Source organism: Miscanthus floridulus, chromosome 3 (assembly GCF_019320115.1).
Source record: "Miscanthus floridulus cultivar M001 chromosome 3, ASM1932011v1, whole genome shotgun sequence".
In the NCBI taxonomy this organism is placed as follows: Eukaryota; Viridiplantae; Streptophyta; class Magnoliopsida; order Poales; family Poaceae; genus Miscanthus; species Miscanthus floridulus.
Window position 1 is genome coordinate 24,609,220 of NC_089582.1, and position 21,989 is coordinate 24,631,208.

Consider the following 21,989-nt stretch of genomic DNA (forward strand, 5'->3'; position numbering starts at 1 on the left):
TTATTGAAGGATATAGCGGAAGCTATTTTATTTCGTGATTTTATATAAATAAAACATAAAGATTCCTAATTAATTATGCACAGGAAACAAGAAAGTACGGAAATTTCACAAATGCAAGCTCTCAAATATGTATAGGCTTTTAGAAAGATATCACCAAATCCATTTCTTAACATTTATTCAATCAATCACACGAGTAAGATAAACATTCACATTTATTCAACAGTCAATAATTATTCAATGACCCATTACAATTTACAATTTATATTAAGTAAGAACATAGGAGAGAGGCGTACCTTAGTCATCTAAATTAAAGAATGAATGTGTGCCTCAATCGGTCTTAGCAGTGTTACGACTAAGCTAAATAGCAAAGTTTAAAATAACTAAACAATTGGGAATATCGTAGCAGTAGAAGCTATGAAAAATGCTATAGCCAGTTATTTAAAACCATGTATTTTATAGAATATGCTACTAAAACGAAAAATAAAATGAAATTTTAGAACTTAGCGCACATATACATGAATGCAGCTAAGGTTTAATCTGGGTGGATGAAGCCATAAGCTCAAAACTCCAGCCCACCCAAGGGTTCTTTATATACAAATAGTTGAATTTACAAAGAAATATACAATTTTCCTCAAATGCAATCAAGCCAGATGCTCTGCGACAAGATAGAGATATACTGTATACTCATCAAACCAGAGCAAATGGCTTCATCCTTTTAAGGCAAAAATAACAGTAAAGATCAAACTTCTGGCCACCTCAGTATCACAAGGGCGGAATCAGTGATGGTGATCAATGATGGATGGTAGGCTGGTAACTGGACCTATCAAAGATGCAGATAAAAATGACCACCGGACAAGATATATTCAGAGCGAGAAGATAACAACAGCTCCTCAAAGGCAGCAGAATCCATTTCCATGAAAAACACCACCATCCACTTCACGTTATAGTACATTAAAATCCCAAGTCAATTAACACACTTGAAAGACGGTGAATCAGTTGAGCAACAAATGCACATCAGACGTCGCAGTCAGTCACACAGAAAATCGGCAAAAATCCATATGCAATAACAGGGTCTAATAACTGAGATGCATGCCATTCCAGATCTGCAAGGTTTTTCTATCGATGACCAGTACATACATCTATGGTACGAACCAACCAAAGAAAAAGATGGTAACATGAAACTTCGGTTGATACACCATGCATGTTAACACAACGGGTTGCTGTCAAACTTCATCTGAAACGGCAGACCATCATGCAAGTAACCAGTCAAAATTAGTCTCTAGGTAAACGCAAGCTACTCTGCTTTAGGAAACCCAATCAGCGAACTACCCATCTAAGGTGCTACTGAAACCAGTTGCTTTTCCTTCTCCAGACCCCTTGATTTTCCTCTGACGGCGGCGCTCAAAAAGCGCTTCGTACAGAAGCCTTTTGCTTCCCAACTTCCACCAGAAGGGCCCTAATCCTCCTGAATGCTTCCTTTTCTTCAGCTCATTACCTTTGGTGACTCTACATATAAAACAAAGAATTATATCAGAATCCTTCTAATCAAGAGTAATACTCCCTCCGTTCCAAATTATAAGATGTTTGGCTTTTTTTTTTATATGTTGCTTTTACTGTGTATCTAGACATAGCATATATCTAAGTTCATAGCAAAAGGAATTTATCTAGAAAAGCCAAATCGTCTTATAATTCGGAACGGAGGGAGTAGTAATTAGTAAAACAAGTATACAAGAAAAAGAATATATCCTCAGATAAATTATAGCCTTCATGACATACTCAGATATGAACTAAGAGCCAAATCAAGATCCAACACCTCTTATCTAGGGATGGCAGTCCAACCCACTGGTGCGGGGTACTCGGGGGTGCCACAACAGGTCGGTGTGGGTGCAAAATTCAACCTGTGGATTCAGGTGCAGGTGAGAGTCCATGACTTCACCTATGGGCGGTGGCGGAGGGATGCTCATTGAAAAAAGTTACACAACTAAGGGACAAAAGGCACCTTTCAAAAAAAAGGGGGGGCAGAAGGCGAACTCAACAACTGAAACCAGAAAAATAGTAGTTAAAACAAAAGGTGTGGTGTGCGAGCTTTCGTGCATGCATGGAGCCACGCAAATATGGCAACCATGCAGGAAACTTCACAGCACGGGGTCCAACCCATCGGTGCAAGTGCAGAATTTCACCCCTTAGGTAATGTGTTGAGGACAGGTTTTTACTCCCCCCACACCCAACCCAACCCATTACCATCCCGACTTTTGATCAACACTCGGGAGCAGCTTAAGAAAGAATGAAAGATATATTCAGTGCAAAGTTGTTCCTTGGTGCTTGAAATTAATGCTTGCATGTTTTGTTTTGCAATCCAATGCATGCTCAAACTTCGCTTGGATTTCTTCTAATCATGTCACACGTTCAGATCATCACTTCTTATTAAGCAATTCATATAAATTGTTAGGAAGCAAATCTCTAATATCAAATCCAAAGGTAACCAGCCTTCTCGCTATGAGGTTTCATCATGGTTATGCAATTCAATAACCAGTGATGTTACTCACTATGATTGGAAGAAACCGACCCCTGCTGTGCCTGTAGTGATGCATATGTTGGACCTAAAACTGGCCAAAATTGTTGTTGAATCTTCAAGACTTGAGAAACAGTCTTCAAGGCCTCTCTTGATGGTGAACCTACGAATGAAGCACGATTTGGACCATCCCCAAGTAGGACCTGCATTCATCACAAAAACCAAATAATTAACCCACTGCTAAATGGATGACAGCATCAAAAGGCTAATTATCTGCATTCACAATCTACCATGTTGTCGAGTGTTAGCATGTCTATGACCAAATAACTGCACGATGCTTGACATCTTAGCATCGATATCTTGCCTAATACTAAAAAAGCAAACCTTGAAACAATCCCTGAAACTTTAGTCCTTGAACTACAAGATGTTCATGTTGGAGTATGAGAGTATGAGTATATTAGGCCCATGAGGCCCATGTATGACTAATATATATTGCTACCCTTCTAGGGTTAGCCTAAGTAATAGATTCTCACAACTCTAGCATGGTATCAGACTAGGTTTTCTTCTCCCCAACCAGCCGCCAGGCGCCGCCGGCCGGCCTCTTGCCGCCGCCATGGCTGGCCGCCCTCCCCCTCCCTCCCCCACCTACTTCCAGGCCTTCCCCTCCCTTCCCTACCCCTCCTCCTGGGCCCAGCGCGCGGGCGCGGCCGGCCCGGCCGCCGCCGCCGCCGGCGGCCTCCTTGCCGCAGGCGCGGATGGCCCGGCCGCCACTGCTGCTGCTGCGGGCGCAGGCGCGGGTGGCCCGGCCGCTGCCCCGGGCGCGGGCGCGGGCGCGGGCAGCCTGGCCGCTGCCGCCGCCGCCGCTGCTGCAGGGGCGGGCGCGAGCGCAGGCAGCCCCGCCGCTGCCGCTGCCGCTGCGGGCGCGGGGGAGAACCTGGAGCCTTTCTTCTTCCCTGCTCCTCCTCCTCTGCCGCCCCCTGCCCCTCTCCAGACGGCAGGGGCCAACTCCGCTCTCGCCGCCGCCCTCGTGGCTGCTGCTGCGGACAGCCAGGCCCGGGTGCGGGCGGCCGCCCTCTCTTTGGAGCGCGAGCGCGACGCGGTTGATGCCCTGGCCCGCCAGATCGCTGAGGCGGAGCAGCTCCTCGTCCTCCCTACCTCCTACGACACCGCGGCCACCTCCTCAGGCTCGACGGGTCACCGCGCGTCTCACACCGCGGTCATCTGGCACGACCCGGCCGACCCGCACGTGGCTCAGCTCCACTACCAGGCCGGGGGTGTCCAGAACATCCGACTCCTCGTCCCGGTCGTCCTTGAGCCTGAGTCGCCCTCTTACGCCCGATGGAGGGACCTGGTCCTCCTCACCCTCCGCCGCTACGCCCTCGACGACCACGTCCTAGTCGACGCCTCGGTCGCGGCCCAGAACCCATCGTGGCTGCGCCTTGACAGCGTCGTCCTCTCCTGGATCCTCGGGACGATCTCCTTGGACCTCCACGACCTCGTCCGCAACTCTGCTGACGCTCGCCGGGCCTGGCTTGCGCTCGAGGGCCAGTTTCTGGGCAATGCAGAAGCCCGGGCCCTGTGTCTCGATGCGAGCTTCCGCACCTTCGTCCAGGGTGACCTCTCCGTTGGCGAGTTCTGCCGGCGCATGAAGAGCATGGCGAACTCCCTCGGCGACCTTGGCTGGCCCGTGGAGGACCGCATTCTGGTCCTCAACGTCCTCCGCGGGCTCAGTGACCGCTACGCCCACCTCCGGACGTGGATCACCCGGCAGAGGCCCTTTCCCTCCTTCCTGCAGGTCCGTGACGACCTTGTCATGGAGGAGCTCACTCAGGGCGTCCAGCCAGGGTCCACCTCCGCGCCAGGGTCCTCGTCTTCCTCGACTGCCCTGGCCGCTACTCCTCCGGCGCGTTTGTTCGCTCCACCGCCGTCGTCGCTTCTTGGTTCTCCTCCCCCCGGGCCGAGCGGGGGTGGGGGGGCCGTGGCGGCCGCCATCGCCGCGGAGGGGGACGTGGGGGCCGCGGGGGCCACCAAACACCGGTCCCTCCCGGGAGCCACCAGTCGCCCGCGACTCCACGGGCTGCACCCTAGCCCTCTTTCCACAACCCGTGGTCGGGGCGCATCTCCATGTGGCCCTTCCCGGCTCCAGGCGGAGAGCCTCGCCCACCAGCGGCCTTGCTCACTGGAGCTCCTCCGGGGTTTCACTCCCCGTCTGCGTGGGCTCCACCTCCCGGCGCATCTTTGTGGGTGACACCTCCCGACACCTCGCCCGGGCCTATCGGTTGGAACCCGGCGGCCTTGGCCAGATCCTTCAGCACCATGGCCCTGACACCGCCTGCCGGTCCCGACTGGATCGCCGACTCGGGTGCCACTTACCACACTACTCCAGACCCTAGTATACTCTCCTCTATTTACCCTCCTTCTTCCTCTCATCCTTCGTCCATCATGGTCGCGAATGGTTCGTGTCTTCCAGTTACGTCCGTGGGTGCCGCCGGCACTCATGGTTCCTTTCGTCTTCCTGACATTCTTGTTGCACCCTCTATGGTTCACAACCTTCTTTCTATTCGTCGTTTTACAGCTGACAATTCCTGTTCTGTTGAATTTGACTCTTCTGGTCTTACTGTAAAGGATTTGGCTTCCCGGCGTCCTCTTCTCCGATGTGACAGCACGGGACCCCTTTACACCCTTCGGTTTCCGGCGTCTGCTTTCTTTTCGTCGCCGTCTACTTTGTCAGCTGCCTTCGCCGCCACTCCTTCCTCCACCACTTGGCACCGTCGCCTCGGCCATCCTGGACGTGATGCTCTGACGCAGCTTAGTCGCAGTTCCGACATTGGTTGTACTCGGGCTCACGATGAGCACTTGTGTCATGCGTGCCAGCTGGGCCGTCATGTTCGTCTCCCTTTTTGTTCTTCTTCTTCACATACTACGCATGTGTTTGATCTTGTACACTGCGACCTATGGACATCTCCTGTCATCAGCATTTCTGGGTATAAATACTATCTTGTGGTGGTTCACGATTTCTCGCATTATTCGTGGACTTTCCCTTTGCGTGCAAAGTCGGATACCTTCACCACTCTTCTCCACTTTTTCGCCTGGGTGTCTACTCAGTTCGGCCTTACCATCAAGGCCGTCCAGTGTGACAATGGCCGTGAGTTCGATAACGGCACCTCCCGTGCCTTCTTCCTCTCTCAAGGTGTCCAGCTGCGCATGTCTTGCCCGTATACCTCCTCCCAGAACGGCAAGGCCGAGCGCATGATTCGCACCACGAACGACACCATGCGCACCCTTCTGCTCCAGGCGTCGCTTCCTGCTCGCTTCTGGGCAGAGAGTCTGCACACCTCCACCTATCTCCTTAACCGCCTACCTTCCGCTGCCTGCCCGGCTCCCACACCACACCACGCTCTCTTCGGTACCCCTCCTCGGTATGACCACCTTCGTGTCTTCGGGTGTGCATGTTACCCTAACACCACTGCCACCGCTCCCCACAAGCTGGCTCCCCGTTCCGATCTGTGTGTCTTCCTTGGGTACTCCCCGGATCACAAGGGGTACCGGTGCTTTGACCTCACCTCCCGTCGGGTCCTCATCTCTCGCCATGTGGTGTTTGATGAGTCTGTCTTCCCCTTCTCCACCACCACCACACCACCTCCCACCCCCGATCCTGACACCTTCTCTCTGTTTCCCACTGACACGGTGGTCCAGCCACTTTTACCGCTGTCTCCTGCAGGTACTGCTTCCCCGTGCCCCTCGCCGGGCCCGTGCCCCCGCTCGCCGCCCACCAATGACGCCCCTGGCCCTGCGCCCTGCACGGGTCCGGAGGCGTCGCCCTCTGGAGCTGCCCCTGCCCCTACGTTCGCCGCGGGTCCGGGGACGCCGCCTGTCGCACCTCCTGCGCGTTTCGCCCAGCCGGTGCACGTCTACCAGCGCCGTGTGCAGGCGGCACCGCTGCCTCCGGCACCACCGGGGGCCCCCTCTCCACTGGTGACGCCTACACCACCGGTGGCCCCTTCTCCGCCGGCGACCCCTACACCGCCGCCGCCGCCTCAAGCTGCCCGTGTCGTGTCGCCGGTGTACCACCCGCCACTCCTTCACCGACACCCGCGGCATGTTCACCCTATGGTGACGCGACACGCGGCTGGTACACTGCGGCCCCGGGCTCTCGCGACGATGCCCGACGACCCGCAGATCTCTCCTGTACCCTCTTCCGTTCGCGACGCCTTGTCGGACCCTCATTGGCGCCGCGCGATGGAAGAGGAGTACGCGGCTCTCCTCGTCAACCAGACATGGGATCTGGTGCCCCGTCCACCCGGATCCAACGTCGTCACTGGCAAGTGGATCTGGACACACAAGCGGCGGGCTGATGGTACCCTTGAGAGGTACAAGGCTCGCTGGGTTCTTCGGGGTTTCACTCAGCGCCCTGGAGTCGATTATGATGAGACTTTCAGTCCCGTGGTGAAGCCGGCCACCGTACGCACAGTGCTCTCCCTGGCTCTCAGTCGCTCTTGGCCCGTGCATCAGCTGGACGTCAAGAATGCTTTTCTCCACGGGACTCTCACCGAGACAGTCTACTGCAGCCAGCCAGCGGGGTTTGTTGACTCTTCTCGTCCAGACATGGTCTGCCGGCTCAACAAGTCTCTCTACGGCCTCAAGCAGGCCCCCCGGGCGTGGTACTCTCGGTTTGCTGCTTTCCTGCTGACACTGGGGTTTGTGGAGGCCAAGTCAGATACGTCCCTGTTTATCTATCATCATGGAGCTGAGACTGCCTATCTGCTGCTCTACGTTGATGATATTGTCCTCACAGCCTCCAGTCCGTCCTTACTCAGCCGTGTCATCGCCTCTCTTCAGCAGGAGTTTGCTATGAAGGATCTTGGTGTGCTCCACCACTTCCTCGGGGTCACTGTTGAGCCTCGCCCCACCGGCCTTCTCCTTCACCAGCGGCAGTACACTCTTGATATCCTGGAGCGTGCTGGGATGACTAACTGCAAGCCCTGCTCTACTCCAGTTGACACACAGGGCAAGCTGTCAGAGGCCGTGGGAACCACCGTGGCAGACCCCACTGCTTACCGGAGTCTTGCAGGTGCCCTTCAGTACCTCACCTTCACCAGGCCAGACATCACCTATGCAGTGCAGCAGATATGCCTTCACATGCATGATCCCCGAGAGCCTCACCTCACTGCGCTCAACCGCCTCCTCCGCTACCTCCGCGGCACTGTCGACTACGGCTTACTCCTTCAGCGGTCTTCCTCCACCGAGCTCGTCGTCTACACTAACGCCGACTGGGCCGGGTGTCCGGACACTCGACGCTCTACCTCCGGCTACGCTGTCTTTCTGGGCGGCAACCTGGTGTCCTGGTCGTCCAAGCGCCAGCCGGTGGTCTCCCGATCCAGTGCCGAGGCGGAGTACCGAGCTGTCGCTAACGGCGTGGCTGAGGCCTCCTGGCTCCGACAGCTCCTTGCCGAGCTCCACAGCCCTCTCTCCCGGAGCACGCTGGTCTACTGCGACAACGTCAGTGCGGTGTACCTCTCCACCAACCCCGTGCAGCACCAACGGACCAAGCATGTGGAGATCGACCTACACTTTGTCCGTGATCGGGTTGCCATCGGCGATGTTCGGGTCCTCCACGTCCCGACCACCTCCCAGTTTGCCGACATCTTCACCAAGGGCCTCCCGTCATCGACCTTCACCGAGTTTCGCTCCAGCCTCAACATCATTGGTGGCTAGTTGCGTCTGTGGGGGGGCTCGTGTGTGTGCTTCTTTTCATGTCCAGTCTGTAACTCCGCTGCGCCGGTAGTTCAGACTGCGGGGGGGTGTTGGAGTATGAGAGTATGAGTATATTAGGCCCATGAGGCCCATGTATGACTAATATATATTGCTACCCTTCTAGGGTTAGCCTAAGTAATAGATTCTCACAACTCTAGCAGTTCATAGGAATATAAAACTGTTGCTTCAACATTAAACACATTTTTTGTAATATTTACATTTGGAAGCACCAGAACGACTGTCTTCAATGGTGCACAAACCAAGCACCGGCGGAGCCATGTTATGGCCATAGAGGGCTCCGCCCCCCCCCCCCCCTGCCACGCAAAAAAGAAATGAAGATATATGCTGTTGTGCAACGTATCTGTGTTGTTGTGCAAGTCTGGATGGCTAGGCTAGCTAATTCAGCCCACAAGGCATAGGCGATGGGCCACCGGCCACATGCAAGCCAGCCCATTATGCACGCAGGAGCCACATGACCGGTGGCACCTGGGACCTAGCATTGCTCAACATGCAAAGCAAAGGGGAAGAAAATAATCCACATCCACCGAGTGGCCAAGACGGCCGGTGGAGGCTCACAGACGACGATAAGGCGACGAGCCGGAAGCCAAAGGCCGAAGCTATCGATGCCTCACGGCGGCCTTCCCAGTTGACTCGCCGACTCATCATCGGCCCCGGCCGGCAGGCGGCGGCGCCCCCACGCCCGCGCTCGTTCGGCTCTGTTTCATAGACCATGTGGTTTAGAACCAAAACTTATTTCTATGGAACTTCTCTATATATTGTCTCGGATTTGACAAATGCCCCCCCCCCCTATATTAGGCTTCACGCTCCGCCACTGCAACCAAGGGTCTCTAGTGCTGCAGGAAGTTGCTGATGAGATTGCTCTCTTGTGCATGGTCGGTACTGAAGCGCTCTGTGAGTTACTCCTAAGGTCGCTTACCCAGACATCTAGTCTGTGTTGTGTTAGTTGGTCGCTGAATTTTGTGTGGCTAAACTGTTAAAATTATATCAAGGGGTCTGTGGGGTGTGTTTGGAAATGAGGGTCCCTAGCTCCTATTTTTCTACATTTCTTTCTTAATGAAATAATATAGAGCTCTCCTGCGTGTTTGAGAAAAAAAATTGAAATATTTACACATCCCATTCTCACACGACTAATGCTATTACTTATTAGAAAGAATACAGACCTTAACAACTTCAGTAGCTGATGAGGATATCGACTGGAGATTGTATCTGTAGGACAACACAGACGTTTTGTGTGTATTAACCGGGGAACTTTCTCAAAAAGGGCCTACCACCAGAGCGCTTATTAGAGTAAGATACTTTTGTGAATAAAAAGGCACTATTTTCTTAAAAAATATATAACCCTAAGGATTGATATGCACAGTAGGTTCCACATTTTCAGCCCAATACTACTACCGCAGCATACAAGCAATCGTTCCTTTGAACCTTGATGTGGCAACTTGGCATTGGCATCTCAGTCACCCATTTTTTAGTTAAAACATATACACCTAATGAAGTTGCATAGGCACATAGCATAACAATCAAGTCCTAGATTCTTTTTGTTTGGGCTTAATGTCTGACATAGAGCATAGCAGTAGCACATATAATGTCCTACCTTAACTTTCAACTTTCTACAAATTGCTTATATTTTTCTCAAATTGAGAAGAGAACCAGGTACGTACCCTCCCTCAAGTATCACCAACAATCTTCCATTTGAGCAATCAGCTAGCAGGGATGTCATCCAAGAGTATCCAGCTGGAGTGACCTAATATTGAAGAAGGAAAGTTACACAAAAACTATGAGTTAGCATAATGTGGCTTCAGCATGTAATGTAATTGCACATCAAAAAACGTCAATACAACTCCAACATTAAAAAGAACCTGAGTCTACAGAACAACCGACTAGAAAACAAGAGTAATATCAATCAAAGGTTGCACTGAGTTTGGATTCCAATCTTCCAACTGGGAACTTCAGTGAACTTAATCGCTTCTTATATTTTTGCCAGTACTTTGGATCTACTGCCAAGTACAACAAAAGGAACATGCATCTTGCACTCATACTGTCATAATAAGTTCTAGATCATCCCTAGAAAGTTTTAGTACTTACATGAGGTTGTACCCCTGATCATGTTTTTTAAGGTGGTGCCTAGTTGTAGCCCGTCTAGGCACTAAAAAAATCTAGGCATCACTGTCGCCACGACCAAAAATCAGCAAAATGAGAGGAGGGGAGGGAGAAGAGGAAGAACTGGAGGACCAGGCAAGGACAAGCGCACCCGTGCTCCCATCCCCATCAGCTCCAGCTCCTGTCGCCATCACAGCTTTCTTCACAAGCCAACTTCTTCGTCATTGGAGATCTGGGAGGGGCAGCAGCAGGCCAGCAGCTCTAGTAGAGGGGATCTAGAAGGGGGCAGCACCAACAGTGAGGAAGGGGAGGGGAAGAGGTAGGGAGGAATGGTTGCGTGTGGCAGCAGCGCATATGGAGAACAGGGGAGGGAGGGAGGCAAGAGGCACAGGGAGAGGGGCAGTGGCGACACTGGGATGCTTGACAATGGTGCGGGGAGGACCACAGGTACAGGTAGGTCACGCAACACGCCAGGAAGGGTATATGGGCTGGCTGGTGGGCTGGGCCTTTTTTGTGCCTTGTCCTTCTAATAGTCACAGAAAACAGGGTCAAAGATATTGACCCTCGACCCAGGGACGTCGTCCCCAGCCCGCGTAAAAAGGGTCATTTTTGTCACCGTCTCTCACAAGTAGCACACTATGTTCCTCAATCCCATTCAACCTATCAACCCAGGAAGTTTGTGAATATGCCTTCTTCTTTTCTTTTCTTTTTTTCCTTTTTCTCCCTACTCCATGCTGCTTCTTTGAAGTTTCTAAGAGCATCTCCAACAGTTCCCTAAACATCCTCCTAATCCTTGTTTTTAGAAAGACGAGAAAAAATCCTCTCCAACAACTCCTAATATTTACTCCTAATCTTTTAGAACTTGGGAAATTACTCCCCTTCCGCGTAACTTTACGCGGACGAAGCCACGCTCGGAGACACTCGGAGCCTGACGGAAGTCGTACGGCGCGCTGAACGTCTCGTCGCGGTACCCCACCTGCTGCAGCGCCTCGACGAGCCTCCGTCTACCGCTCCGAGGACCCCTCCGTGCCGGCGTCCGAGCTCACCGAGACGTCCTAGAAGTACTACGGCACCGCGGGCGCCGTCGGGGCCGCGCTCGCGTGGGCGTGGCTCGCGGCGGCGGCCTGGAGGAAGGACGGCGGCAAGGTGGTCATGCGGACCGCCGTGCACTGCCTCACGGCCTACCTCGCCGTCGTCAGCGTCCTGAGCTTCTGGGGGAAGCACTTCTTCTGGGGCGTCGCCCTGGCTTTCGGCGCCGGCCTGCACTTCCTCTACGTCATGTCTGTGCTCGATAGGTACAGCTCAAAACAACACTATGTTCTGAATTTGTCTGTAAAAATTGCCTATTCCATCTCATTTCAGACGAATTTGGACTCTAGTGAATGTGGGTCTGATGGCTGACACCGAGTAGGAGAGCGAGTTTCTGCAAATAACATGCAAATTCGAAGAATATCCACTCGCAATGCCTTAACCACCGGCTGCGCTTGTTGCTGCCGGCGCCGCATTGCGACGACTCCGGGGGCGGCTCGTACGCGTCCGTGAGGCGCGTCTCGAGCTGGCTGCAGGTGTTTTCCGGCACCAGCACGACAGGGTACACCGCGACGCTGGGACTGGGCGGTGGCGGCGGCGGCGGCGGCGTGCCACAACGAAAGAGTAGGAGCGAAGGGAGGAAGAGCGGCGGCAGACGACGGCGGCGTGGATAAGCTTGGCGATGAAGAGGTTTGCGTGGAAAAAAAGAAGACTACAGAAAAAAAAAACGTCAAATGGGACCAGCATTTGATTTTTTAGAAGTCAAATATTAGAAACTATTGGAGATGAATTTCTTTTTTCCTCCTAAAACCTTTTTAGGAGTTGGTAAACATAGACTTTTTAGGAGAAATATTTAGGGAACTCTTGGAGATGCTCTAATAATCATATGGCGACGCCTTGCCTTGCCTTGCCTTATGATCGCCTAGGCGATTGGAAGGGGGTGCCTCGCCACGTCTCACCTTACCACCTTAAGAACCATGCCCTTGATAGAATCAAATGCTTAAAAGCAGCACAAAATCTAGCTTCTACAAATAAGCAGGTCAAATAAACTCGGTTTCTGTATAATGTAAAAAAGAAAGGTCAGCCTAACTTCCAAGAGGGAAGTCATCTGCTTAAGTATTGAGTCTTATCATTCATTTCCCAATAGAAACAAAGTAAACAAAGTAAGAATGTAATGCATACACAAGACAGGAGGGCAGCAGCCACATTTTAGAGTTTAGCAATCAAAATTAAGAGGAATCTTACATCACAACCACCCAGAGGGTCACCTCTAGCTGCATCGAATCCTGCAGATATTATAGTGATGTCTGCGGCAAACTCTGCAGCTCCACAAATACAAGATTCGCAACAACAATAATAATAAAAGCAGTAAGAAAGCTGTGGAACAATATTGCAAAAATATGAGTCCATGAAGGCATGTAAATCAAATGGTTCAAGTGCTATTAGCAAACATGTTTCTTAATATGTTGCCAATTTCAGTAGGATCCTATGGTGGCCAGTCTCGATCCAAGCATAAGTCAATAACCAGAATTGACTACTTATTTAATTCGGTATTAATGAGAATTTTCCTAGGTTGAAACTAGGCTAGGTGAATTAACCTAGTAGTAGTCTATACATAGCTTCTTGTGCATCTTTCGTCTTTCTTTTTTCTTTTAGTTAGTTATAGTTCCAACCTTGATAAGCAAATAAGAAACAAGTATTCAAATTTTAACAAATATCTGACATTTGACAATGAAAATTGAAAAGTAACGGCAGAACATTAATTCAAAGGCAAACAACACCTGTGTCAGCAGATAACAAAGCTGTCTGCAATTTTCTTTTTGAAAACATCATATCCATCTACCACAGATCCATTAAGCTCACGGCAATTCTAGAATATGAGAACAGCACCAAAGAAGAGGAGTCAAAACAATAATATGTACTAAATAGAATTTGCAACTTTTCATAAGTTACACTGCTTGCCTGACCATCAAAAATTAATCTTACCATGCAATGTGTAATCTCGTCCACAATTGGCATTGTGCAGTTGAAGCAAAACCATCTATTCTCAACAAGGCGACTAGCAGGTTCCCAATCACTGTCATCTTCCTCTTTACCATTAAAGAAAAACAGATCCTCCAGTGTTGCCCCAGCTTGCTCCCCCTCAGAGTCCTGTGGTAGATCATCAACAGCCATGAAACTTTCCTTTTTTACATCCACACAGCCATCAGGATCAGCACTCTCAACATGACCTATCCTCGCTGTGGAACCCTTGACCTCTTCTTCTAAAGCATCAGCACGGTCATTGTTAAAACTGCATGCTCTGCAGTTCTCTTTTGAGGCCTTCACATCAATATGACTGCCAGTCAACGAGGACACTCCATCCACTCCAGCACAAGGTTTTACATCAATGTCACAGCTTTGGCATTTGCCATGACAAGCTTGATCAGAAACCCCACACTTCTCCACGCCATGGGAGGTCTCACTCTTTTTGCCACTGCTAGGTGCTCTCATATCAGATGCCATAAGAGGGATATCCAGTGACGCTCAAATCTGCATCTAAACAAGAACAACAGATGAAAAACTAGCTCAAGAAACACACTTTAAACAGATAACACCAAGCATTATTGATTATACTATAAATCATTAAAGGGTACCAAATCTCACTACGAGCAAGCAGCAGACCTACTTGCGTCCCACCTGAAGCACAGGTAGTCAGACCACAGCCATAATAGAACAGTAACATCAGCATTACTGACTAACAGAACATCATCACCACAAAGCGCCAAGACAACACTGCCGTTAATGCGTTACACTTGCAAAGGTACTTTCTGGAAATGTTTTTTTTTTTTGCCAAATTCATCTATATGCTCACCTAGTCGCGGCTACCTACTTTTGCCGCGCAACCTTCATTAAACCCTTCTAAAACCCCACCCATCTCTCTTGCAACATTGTAACACTTTTGCAGCACAGAATCACTAAAACTCTAGAGAACACTCCACCTTCTCACAGCCATCACAGACAACTGCAACATCACCAAAAATGGTCTAGTTTCCAGAGTCTCGAAACGAAACAAATAAAAACTCCAGGCGCCTCCAGCACCACCCCCTCAATAAAATCCCGCACCTCCCACCCAGCAATCATGCATCTCCGTGGCCTGAACTGAACCCACCAGAATTTCTTAGAATATAAACTGCTTTTAGTATCCATCACCATACATCAACCATTAACCAAGCCCAGCAGCAACGAACTGGGCGGACCAGAGGTTAAGTCCCTAGCCCAAACCGGGAAAAAAATAGTTACAGCAATCCACCCAAAACGCCAGCGCGCTTCCTTACCAACGGAAACGAGAGGATAACCGAGGCCCGAGCAGATCCCCACCGCGCGTCGATCTGCCGAGCGGAGAGGAGCGGGGATCCAGTGGGAGGACGACGAGCCCGGGCAGATACCCACCCCCGGGAAGAAAAGGATGACACGCCCGGATACGGCGGGAGGAAGGCGGCGCGGGGCGGGAATTCCGCAGGCGGCAGCAAAACCGGCGGCCTCAGTGCCTCCTCACCCGCGAGGCCGCGACGGGGGAGTGGTGGAGGACTGGAGGGGGGAAAGGTGCAAGAGAGGGTTAGGGCGTAGGGCCCCAGAAGCCAGTCAGCCGTTTTTATATTGTTTTTCTGTCTGCTCTAGCCGTTTGAGGGGCCGGGGAAATTACTTTTGGGTCTTTTTACAATTTTGTCACAACACACGCTCTCCCTCGGCCTCTCGCGCGATTGTCATCAGCTCACTTTTTGAGCTTTTGTTTTGTGAGATGATGATGTCATCCGCTCACATGCTCTGGCTGGCTCAAGTAGATTTTCATTTTCGAATATGCAGATATTGAGGTACAAGGATGCACAGTAGGTCCTGTTTGGCCTGTTAGGATATTATCCACCTGTTTTTGAGGTACTGTATGTACAGTAGGTCCTGTTTAATTTTCGAATATTTCGGATATTAAGGTACAAGTATGCTCACACGTAGAATTCGTGGTAAGGGACTTGTTTGGAACACGAGAATTCCTTTTATGTTTTCATATTTTTCACGTGAAATTCCTATAAATTACTAGGTTTTAAACGGGAACTACCAGCCTGTTCGCTTGCTCGTAAACGATCGTAAATTTCCAGCTAGGAACAGTGTTTTTCTCTCACACCAAACCAGCCCGCAATAAATAATCCACGATCGTTTACGCCCTCCCGAACAGGCCGTACATAGGGCATATTTCATCAAGTGGGCCGCGGGCTAGTTGTTCTCCTCAGGCCAATCTTAGGGAGAGTTTTATAGCGTTGTTTTCAAGACTACTATGTTGTCTGAAACAAAATGAAATACACACACTCAATGAAAAGTTTCATTCTATAGTTTTATAAACATTTAATTTCATAACTCACCGAGAGTTGACATTCGTGCCAAGAGAGTTTCATCGCCATAAAACACACCTCTCTTCTTGAAAAAGTTGCCACATCATCAGAAGTGGCTGTGTGACAGCTTATTAAATGCAAATGAAACTCTAAGGGCAGTCACAATGGTGCATTGATGATGGTTTCTATCCTCATTAAATGACTTACCACGTAGACAAAATGCTGACATGACAACGTAATTAATGAAGAAAGAGAGCAAAAATCATAGAAATAGTTTCTTCATGAAGAAACCAGGTCTACTCTTGACCCAATACAACAAGAAACCATGAAATCACCATTGGGGAAAAAACACCGGTTTCTAGGAAGCTCGTGTCGCACTCCCATTAGAGGAAGAAGATAGAGTTAGAAGAGATAAAGAGAAAATAATTATTACTCATAGAAACCATAGGTTAAAATGCAGTACTTTTTTAGTGCGATATCCTATGTTATAGAAACCACTAGTTTCTTTCATTAAGACTGCCCTAATAAAACTAGTCAGTCCTCAAACCCCACAAACTAATACACATCGATCCTCGAGTATTTGAGTTCACATTCACATTAATTCTGTTTACACCATGACCATAACAGACTTCTTAATGCTCCCCGCCCCCGCCCCCCCCCCCCCCCCCCCCCCCCCCCCCCCCCCCCCCCCCCCCCCATCGGCATGGCATTTCAGAGAGCTGGGGCCATAGGAGTGTCATTACCACCGGACCGGACTATCCCAGACAGAATGAATCGAAATGCCAAAGCTTCTGTTGTGTTGACCATAGGTACAACGATAAATCACGAATCACCCACAAAAAACTGCACACATATTACACAAACAGAAAAAGGGCAACAACGAATATCCCATGCCATGCCCTCCTTGTTTGGAGCCACGCTAGCCCTTCTTCCATGGCTGGATGACTGCGACGACAATGACCACCACTATCACCAGCAGTAGGATGATGGCATAGCACATCCACTTCCTCGAATTCTTCTGCAGTTTCTTCGCATTCTGGAGTGCGGTCACGCCATGCTGTATGTGATTGGTGGCGTTCGAGACCTTGAAACAGAGGGTGGAAATTGACGTGTAAGTGATTTCATCAAGCTTGTTATTAATTATTGAAAAAACACATGGTGCTTGTCCTATATACAGCAGGCTCAATGCAGAAGTAGAGAACTCTTACATGTGTCTCGATGTTGTTGATCATGTCTCCTTGAGCCTCAACAAGAACTGCCATGTCCATGAATATCTAAAACACAAAAACAAAGAAATGGTATAAAGAGGCAGAGACGGTCAACTCACTGAAAGGTACATGTGTTTTTATGTGTGTTCTATATTCTTTAAGTGTTCTAAATTAATCCCAGCAGCCAGCTCCAACAGTTGACCGCTAAGTGTTCTAAATTAATCCCAGCAGCTAGCTCCAACAGTTGACCGCCCACCCCAACCCAGACCACACATAATCACATGAGTTAGGGACGCAGCAACTACACCAGTTAGTGTTATTTATTTAGAGTTTCTGTTGGAAACTAGACGGTATATTGAGGGGAACTGTGTTCATTGAATGGCCATAGCTTTTGCAACATACTATATTATTACATAGAAGAACTTATGCCAAAGAGAGAGAGAGAGAGAGAGAGAGTGAGAGAAAAGAAAAAGGCATCACCTGTTGCAACTCCAAAAGCTTCCTCTCTAGATCCCTTACAGCATCATGTCGCTCCTGTATTTCAGCAACTGTGTCCAGTATCTGCAAATGTGGAAAAGTAACATATTTAGACCTGTTACCTGAAACCAATATACTACCTCATAACTCGTAATGACCTATGTAACTATGGTAGACCACATACCTGGCCTCTTCCCTGATGTTGGATAGCATCTTTGAATATTTGCTCACTTTTTCCGGTCTCTATCAAGTCATCAATTGTCTGCACCGTTAGAGGCAACCACATGAGAAATTGTGAAGTCCACCATAATCAAAGTTCACTGGAAAATAACAGCACAATGACATGTACAAGCATAGCCACAGGTGAAAAGTATGGTGGTGCACATGTGCAATACTCACCTCTTCATCAGGGCGATTACCAGTTACAGTAAAAACCCTTCTTTCAACAACCTCCCGATACTCTTGCCTGATTGCTTCTCTCAAGGTCTGCACCAGATATTAATAGGGTAACTTACATGATACAAACAATATATTTAATTTTCGCCACAGATTTGTTGGCAATTGGCAGGTATTCGCAATGATTTACAAACTTGAATCCCTTCTAGAATCATACTGTCAGCTAACTAATACTGAGAACCGAACCTGTAGCTGACCATATTTTTATTATTATTATTTGGTTGAGTAAAACATGCTATCATCAATGAAGATACTCCCCCTGCTTATAATGAGTCAGGCATGCAGAATTCTTATAATTGGATGTCTCTTAGGCATGGAAAAGTAGAACACTTCCTCTTTGCTACTCTAGAAACCATATTCAAATCTTCCTAGAACCAATTAATTTTGTACAAGTTTGTGTTTTAAGATCATCCTATGACCTATGTTAATAGGACCCGCCCCCCCTGCCTAGGGGGGCTTAGGTTACTAATCACCCTAACCTACATATGTAGGGGGAACCAACATATCACAAAACACTTAAAACAGCATAAGCATCACATGCATGGAAAGGCAGGAATTTTCCACCAAAGGAACACAGTACCTGAAAATCATCCATCCGCTCCTTCAATTTCTTTTTCACTGCTCTGTAGAAATTGGAAAACATGTTGAATAAACAACAGATTCATGTAAGCAAGTAAGCAGCATAACTAAAAGCTCTGAGATGAAATGTTACCCAGTAGTTTGCTCTCTTGATCGGTCCACGGCAGAACCCTTTCCACATCCTGGTTTTTGCCTATTCGATAAGTTCTGTTCCATAATGGTAGCAAACAATTCAAGGTTTGTTGATAGCAAAGCACAAGTTAGCTTGATTTAAACAATTATAAATACCTATTTCATAAGTTTTCAGGAAATGTTGTTGGTTACAATGAATTTAGCAATGTTTCTGAACAAAAAATCTTACAAAATGACATATAATAACAAAGACAAATACTGATAACTATCAGGGTCAAGCAAGAGCATACATCTTTTTCCAGTTCATCAACTTTTGTCTTTGCCTGACGAGCAATTTTCCCCACTTCATCAATATCTTTCTCCATCCGCTGCTTAATTGCTGTGAAAAAAGAATTGTTGCGTCTAACCATAAGCATAGAGGTATTTCCAAAAGAGTGCATACATATTTCAGATAAAGGTTAAATCTGCTAGAATAAACAAGTACTTACCTTTCATGGAACGTGCTTTTGTAACTGCTTTGGATTCCTCATTTGCAGTCTACAAACAAAAGTTAGGTTTCTGATATTAATGCACATGTCGAACATAGATTCATAAGGAAAATGGTAATAAAAAACAAAATCCCATTGTGACTACTAAAATCCAGGCCGTTAGCATAAGAAAAAGAAAACGACAAAGAATGAATGGCGGAATGAATATACCTGGAGCTTATTCAATAGATTTGTCAGCTTTGCAATTAAACTCTCAATTGCATCGACCTGTTATATCACAAAGCATTATGCCATTAATCAGAAGGGAAAATGTTGGAGTTGGACAAACAATATTTATGTAATTCGATGCGAACAGTAGAGTACATGTAATAACATAAATATGGTAAGATGGAGAGATGCAAGCAGCAGAGCATTTATGCAAACAGCACCTTCTTCAAGAAATCTTTTAAGTTGTCTGAAGCATCAGCCTGATGCATTCCCATTTCAATGTCAGCATCTCTCGAGGAGTCCCGCCGAGGGAGCTCAAAGGAATCCTGTGAAATACGAATATTCATCAGATGTTACACAAGTACTACAGTTCAATCACAGAAGAATGGTAAATTATAATTTATAATCCCAGTATGAAAAGCCGTGTGCTACATGTACCACCTTAAAATAACAGGACTGCGACCCACATAGGAAATATCACCATTCCATTCCCAGCAGGGCAGATAGATTTCCAGTTTGACTATTTCACATCATTTCCATCGCAAAAGTGTATTTAACAAAGATTACGATGCACCATGAAGAAGTTCTAGCCAAGCGGAGAAAAGAAAAGGCTTTAAAACACATCAAACTCCAGTTAATACAAAGCCTCCTTAACTAGAACTTCAACGGCTGAACGGCAGCACTCTGCTAGTGATCATTGCAGCTGTTTAATAAGGGCAATTGCTCCACAAGCAATTAATGATGCTTGAAGCAGGACAGTCCACTCCAAAGGTAGAGAATACTATCTCAAAGGAAGCTAAAAAAAGAGCATCTCCATCCCCGACACAACCATAGGAGGGAGGCACAGAACAAGCAGCCAGAAGCAGAGCAAGCCCATTTTGCTTCTAGCGCAATTCAGCTGCTCCCGAACCAAAACCACGCAGATCTAAGGCGACGACCCGGCAAGCGGGCACCCTACAGCACGTAGCCGAGAAACCCCGGGGCCGGTTGCTTCCACAGCCCGCCCCGCATTCCGACCCGCCGCCGCGCGGCTCAAGCAATCCCTTCCCTCGCCGATCACTCCACCGCCGCCGGACCCTCCCTGGACCCGGGAGAGCCCCTGCGGGAGGAGCGCGCAGCGCCGACCGGCCCGCCCCAGATCTCGAGCTCGCGCGCCGGATCCCGGCGAGCGGCTGAGGAGGTGGGGGAGTCTTCCCGGATGAGAGGAGAGGGTGAAGGGAGGGAGGGGAGGGGCGCTTACCGTGAGGAGGTTGTTCATGGCGGCGAGGGGCGAGGAGAGAGAGGCAGGAGGGCGGCGAGCGGCGAGGAGAGCGGAGGCCGGGGGAGGAGGAAGGTGTGGCCGTTGCGCCGCAGAGGATGCTTAAAGCTGAGGAGAGAGGTGGGGTGGGCAGGGGTTAACGCTGCTGGGCGCCGCGGGTGCTGAGTCTGGCAGGTGGGCCATCCGGGGCTCTTTTTCGGCAGGGAGGCAGGCTGGCAAGTGTCATGGAAAGTTTTCCTTTTCTTTTCTCTTTCCATTCCAGTGGTGTGAATTGAATTCCATATATATATATTATATAATCAGCGAGGAAAGGGAAAGAAGTGTGGTTGATAGAGATAGAGCAGTATTTTGATGCAAATCCAGCTGGCTTCTTCGCAATCTCGCGAATAACCTATTTTTGAGCGTATTTTATGGCAAATAAACCCAACAAAAGTGCCTGAATTTTAACTTTCTTCTCGGCGACGCTTATTAATGGTAAAACTACAGATTTAGTTTGTTACAATTTATGTAGACATAATCTACTATGTTCGGTTTTGAGAATAAAAAGAAATCCATTAGACAAAATTATAAACCCAGCGAAATCTGATTTGTCTTGGCGTAATGACAATTAACAATTTATAATTGTTTCTATAGTCAGACAAGGATAAAAAGTTAATAGATTATGATACAAAGATAAATAACAAATCACAAAAATAACAATGTACTTGAATTAGTTGGTTACACAAGAGTGTTGTCTGAAATTATATATAAATTCGGACACCTAAAGAGAAGTGTCTAAGACTGTCTCCAACAGTCCGAACGCAAATACCAGACGCATTCGTGGATTTAGGTCGCACACCAAGAAAAAGCCGCGCACCCAAATGTTCACGTTTCCAACGACGGACGCAAAACTCGGACGCGGCTCCGCCCTCCTCGCCCTCGAGACAGAAAAAAAACCACCTCGCATGCTCCGCCGACTCCGCCCTCCTCGTCGTTGCCTCCTGCCACGACCTCTTCGACCTCCCTGTGTCCATCTCCCCCTCCCCGGCACCTCGCCCTGGTGCAGCCCCGCGGCAGGGGAGCACAGCGGGCGGCAGGACTGGCGCCGCCCCAGCTTTGCGGCGCGGCCGCACGGACGTGCTCCGGCGGTTGCCGCAGGAAAATCCGTCGGTTCCCGCGCAACCCGTCGGAGCGCCCCGACGCAGCAGCACCGCCGCTGTCCCGCGACCCCGCCAGAACGCGAACCCGCCTGTGCCCTCCGACGGCCGCGCCTCGCCGTCGTCCGAGGAGGAGCTTGAGGAAGAAGGGAGTGGCTGCTGGCGTTGAGGAAGAAGAGGAGCGGGGTCCGGGGCGGCCATCGCCGTGCTAGCTAGCTTCACAGCGCGAGCTCTGGATCCGGCCCCAGCCTCTCCGCGTGACTTCAGACCT

General features: G+C 49.2%; 2 protein-coding genes and 1 pseudogene across 2 annotated transcripts; 1 reads left to right on the forward strand and 2 right to left on the reverse strand.

Moving 5' to 3' along the window:
• Nucleotides 1-1,333: 1,333 nt before the first annotated feature.
• LOC136541470 (uncharacterized) lies at nucleotides 1,334-16,366 on the reverse strand (annotated as a pseudogene).
• Nucleotides 3,126-4,763, forward strand: LOC136542875 (uncharacterized). The gene has a single exon (XM_066535514.1). It carries the CDS (start codon nucleotides 3,126-3,128, stop codon nucleotides 4,758-4,760), a length of 1,635 nt encoding a protein of 544 aa, XP_066391611.1. The 3' UTR covers nucleotides 4,761-4,763.
• Nucleotides 16,367-16,511: 145 nt separating the features above from the next.
• LOC136545252 (syntaxin-132) lies at nucleotides 16,512-20,692 on the reverse strand. The gene is made up of 12 exons (XM_066537296.1): nucleotides 20,565-20,692; nucleotides 19,546-19,650; nucleotides 19,328-19,384; nucleotides 19,118-19,166; nucleotides 18,920-19,008; nucleotides 18,631-18,704; nucleotides 18,499-18,541; nucleotides 17,862-17,948; nucleotides 17,647-17,724; nucleotides 17,466-17,546; nucleotides 16,986-17,051; nucleotides 16,512-16,861 (listed from the first exon to the last, which is right to left on the reverse strand). The coding sequence occupies exons 1-12, from the start codon at nucleotides 20,580-20,582 to the stop codon at nucleotides 16,697-16,699; spliced, it is 912 nt and encodes a 303-aa protein (XP_066393393.1). The 5' UTR covers nucleotides 20,583-20,692; the 3' UTR covers nucleotides 16,512-16,696.
• Nucleotides 20,693-21,989: the final 1,297 nt, after the last annotated feature.

What these genes read in the sequence shown, in the direction of transcription:
- LOC136542875 (XM_066535514.1), top strand. Translation starts at nt 3,126, where the DNA reads ATGGCTGGCCGCCCTCCCCCTCCCTCCCCCACCTACTTCCAGGCCTTC.
- LOC136545252 (XM_066537296.1), bottom strand. An exon ending in TTGATGAACTGGAAAAAGAT is followed by an intron (nt 18,705 to 18,919) that starts GTATGCTCTTGC and finishes ATTATGGAACAG; the next exon opens with AACTTATCGAATAGGCAAAA. An exon ending in AGCGGATGGATGATTTTCAG is followed by an intron (nt 17,949 to 18,498) that starts GTACTGTGTTCC and finishes TATCTGGTGCAG; the next exon opens with ACCTTGAGAGAAGCAATCAG.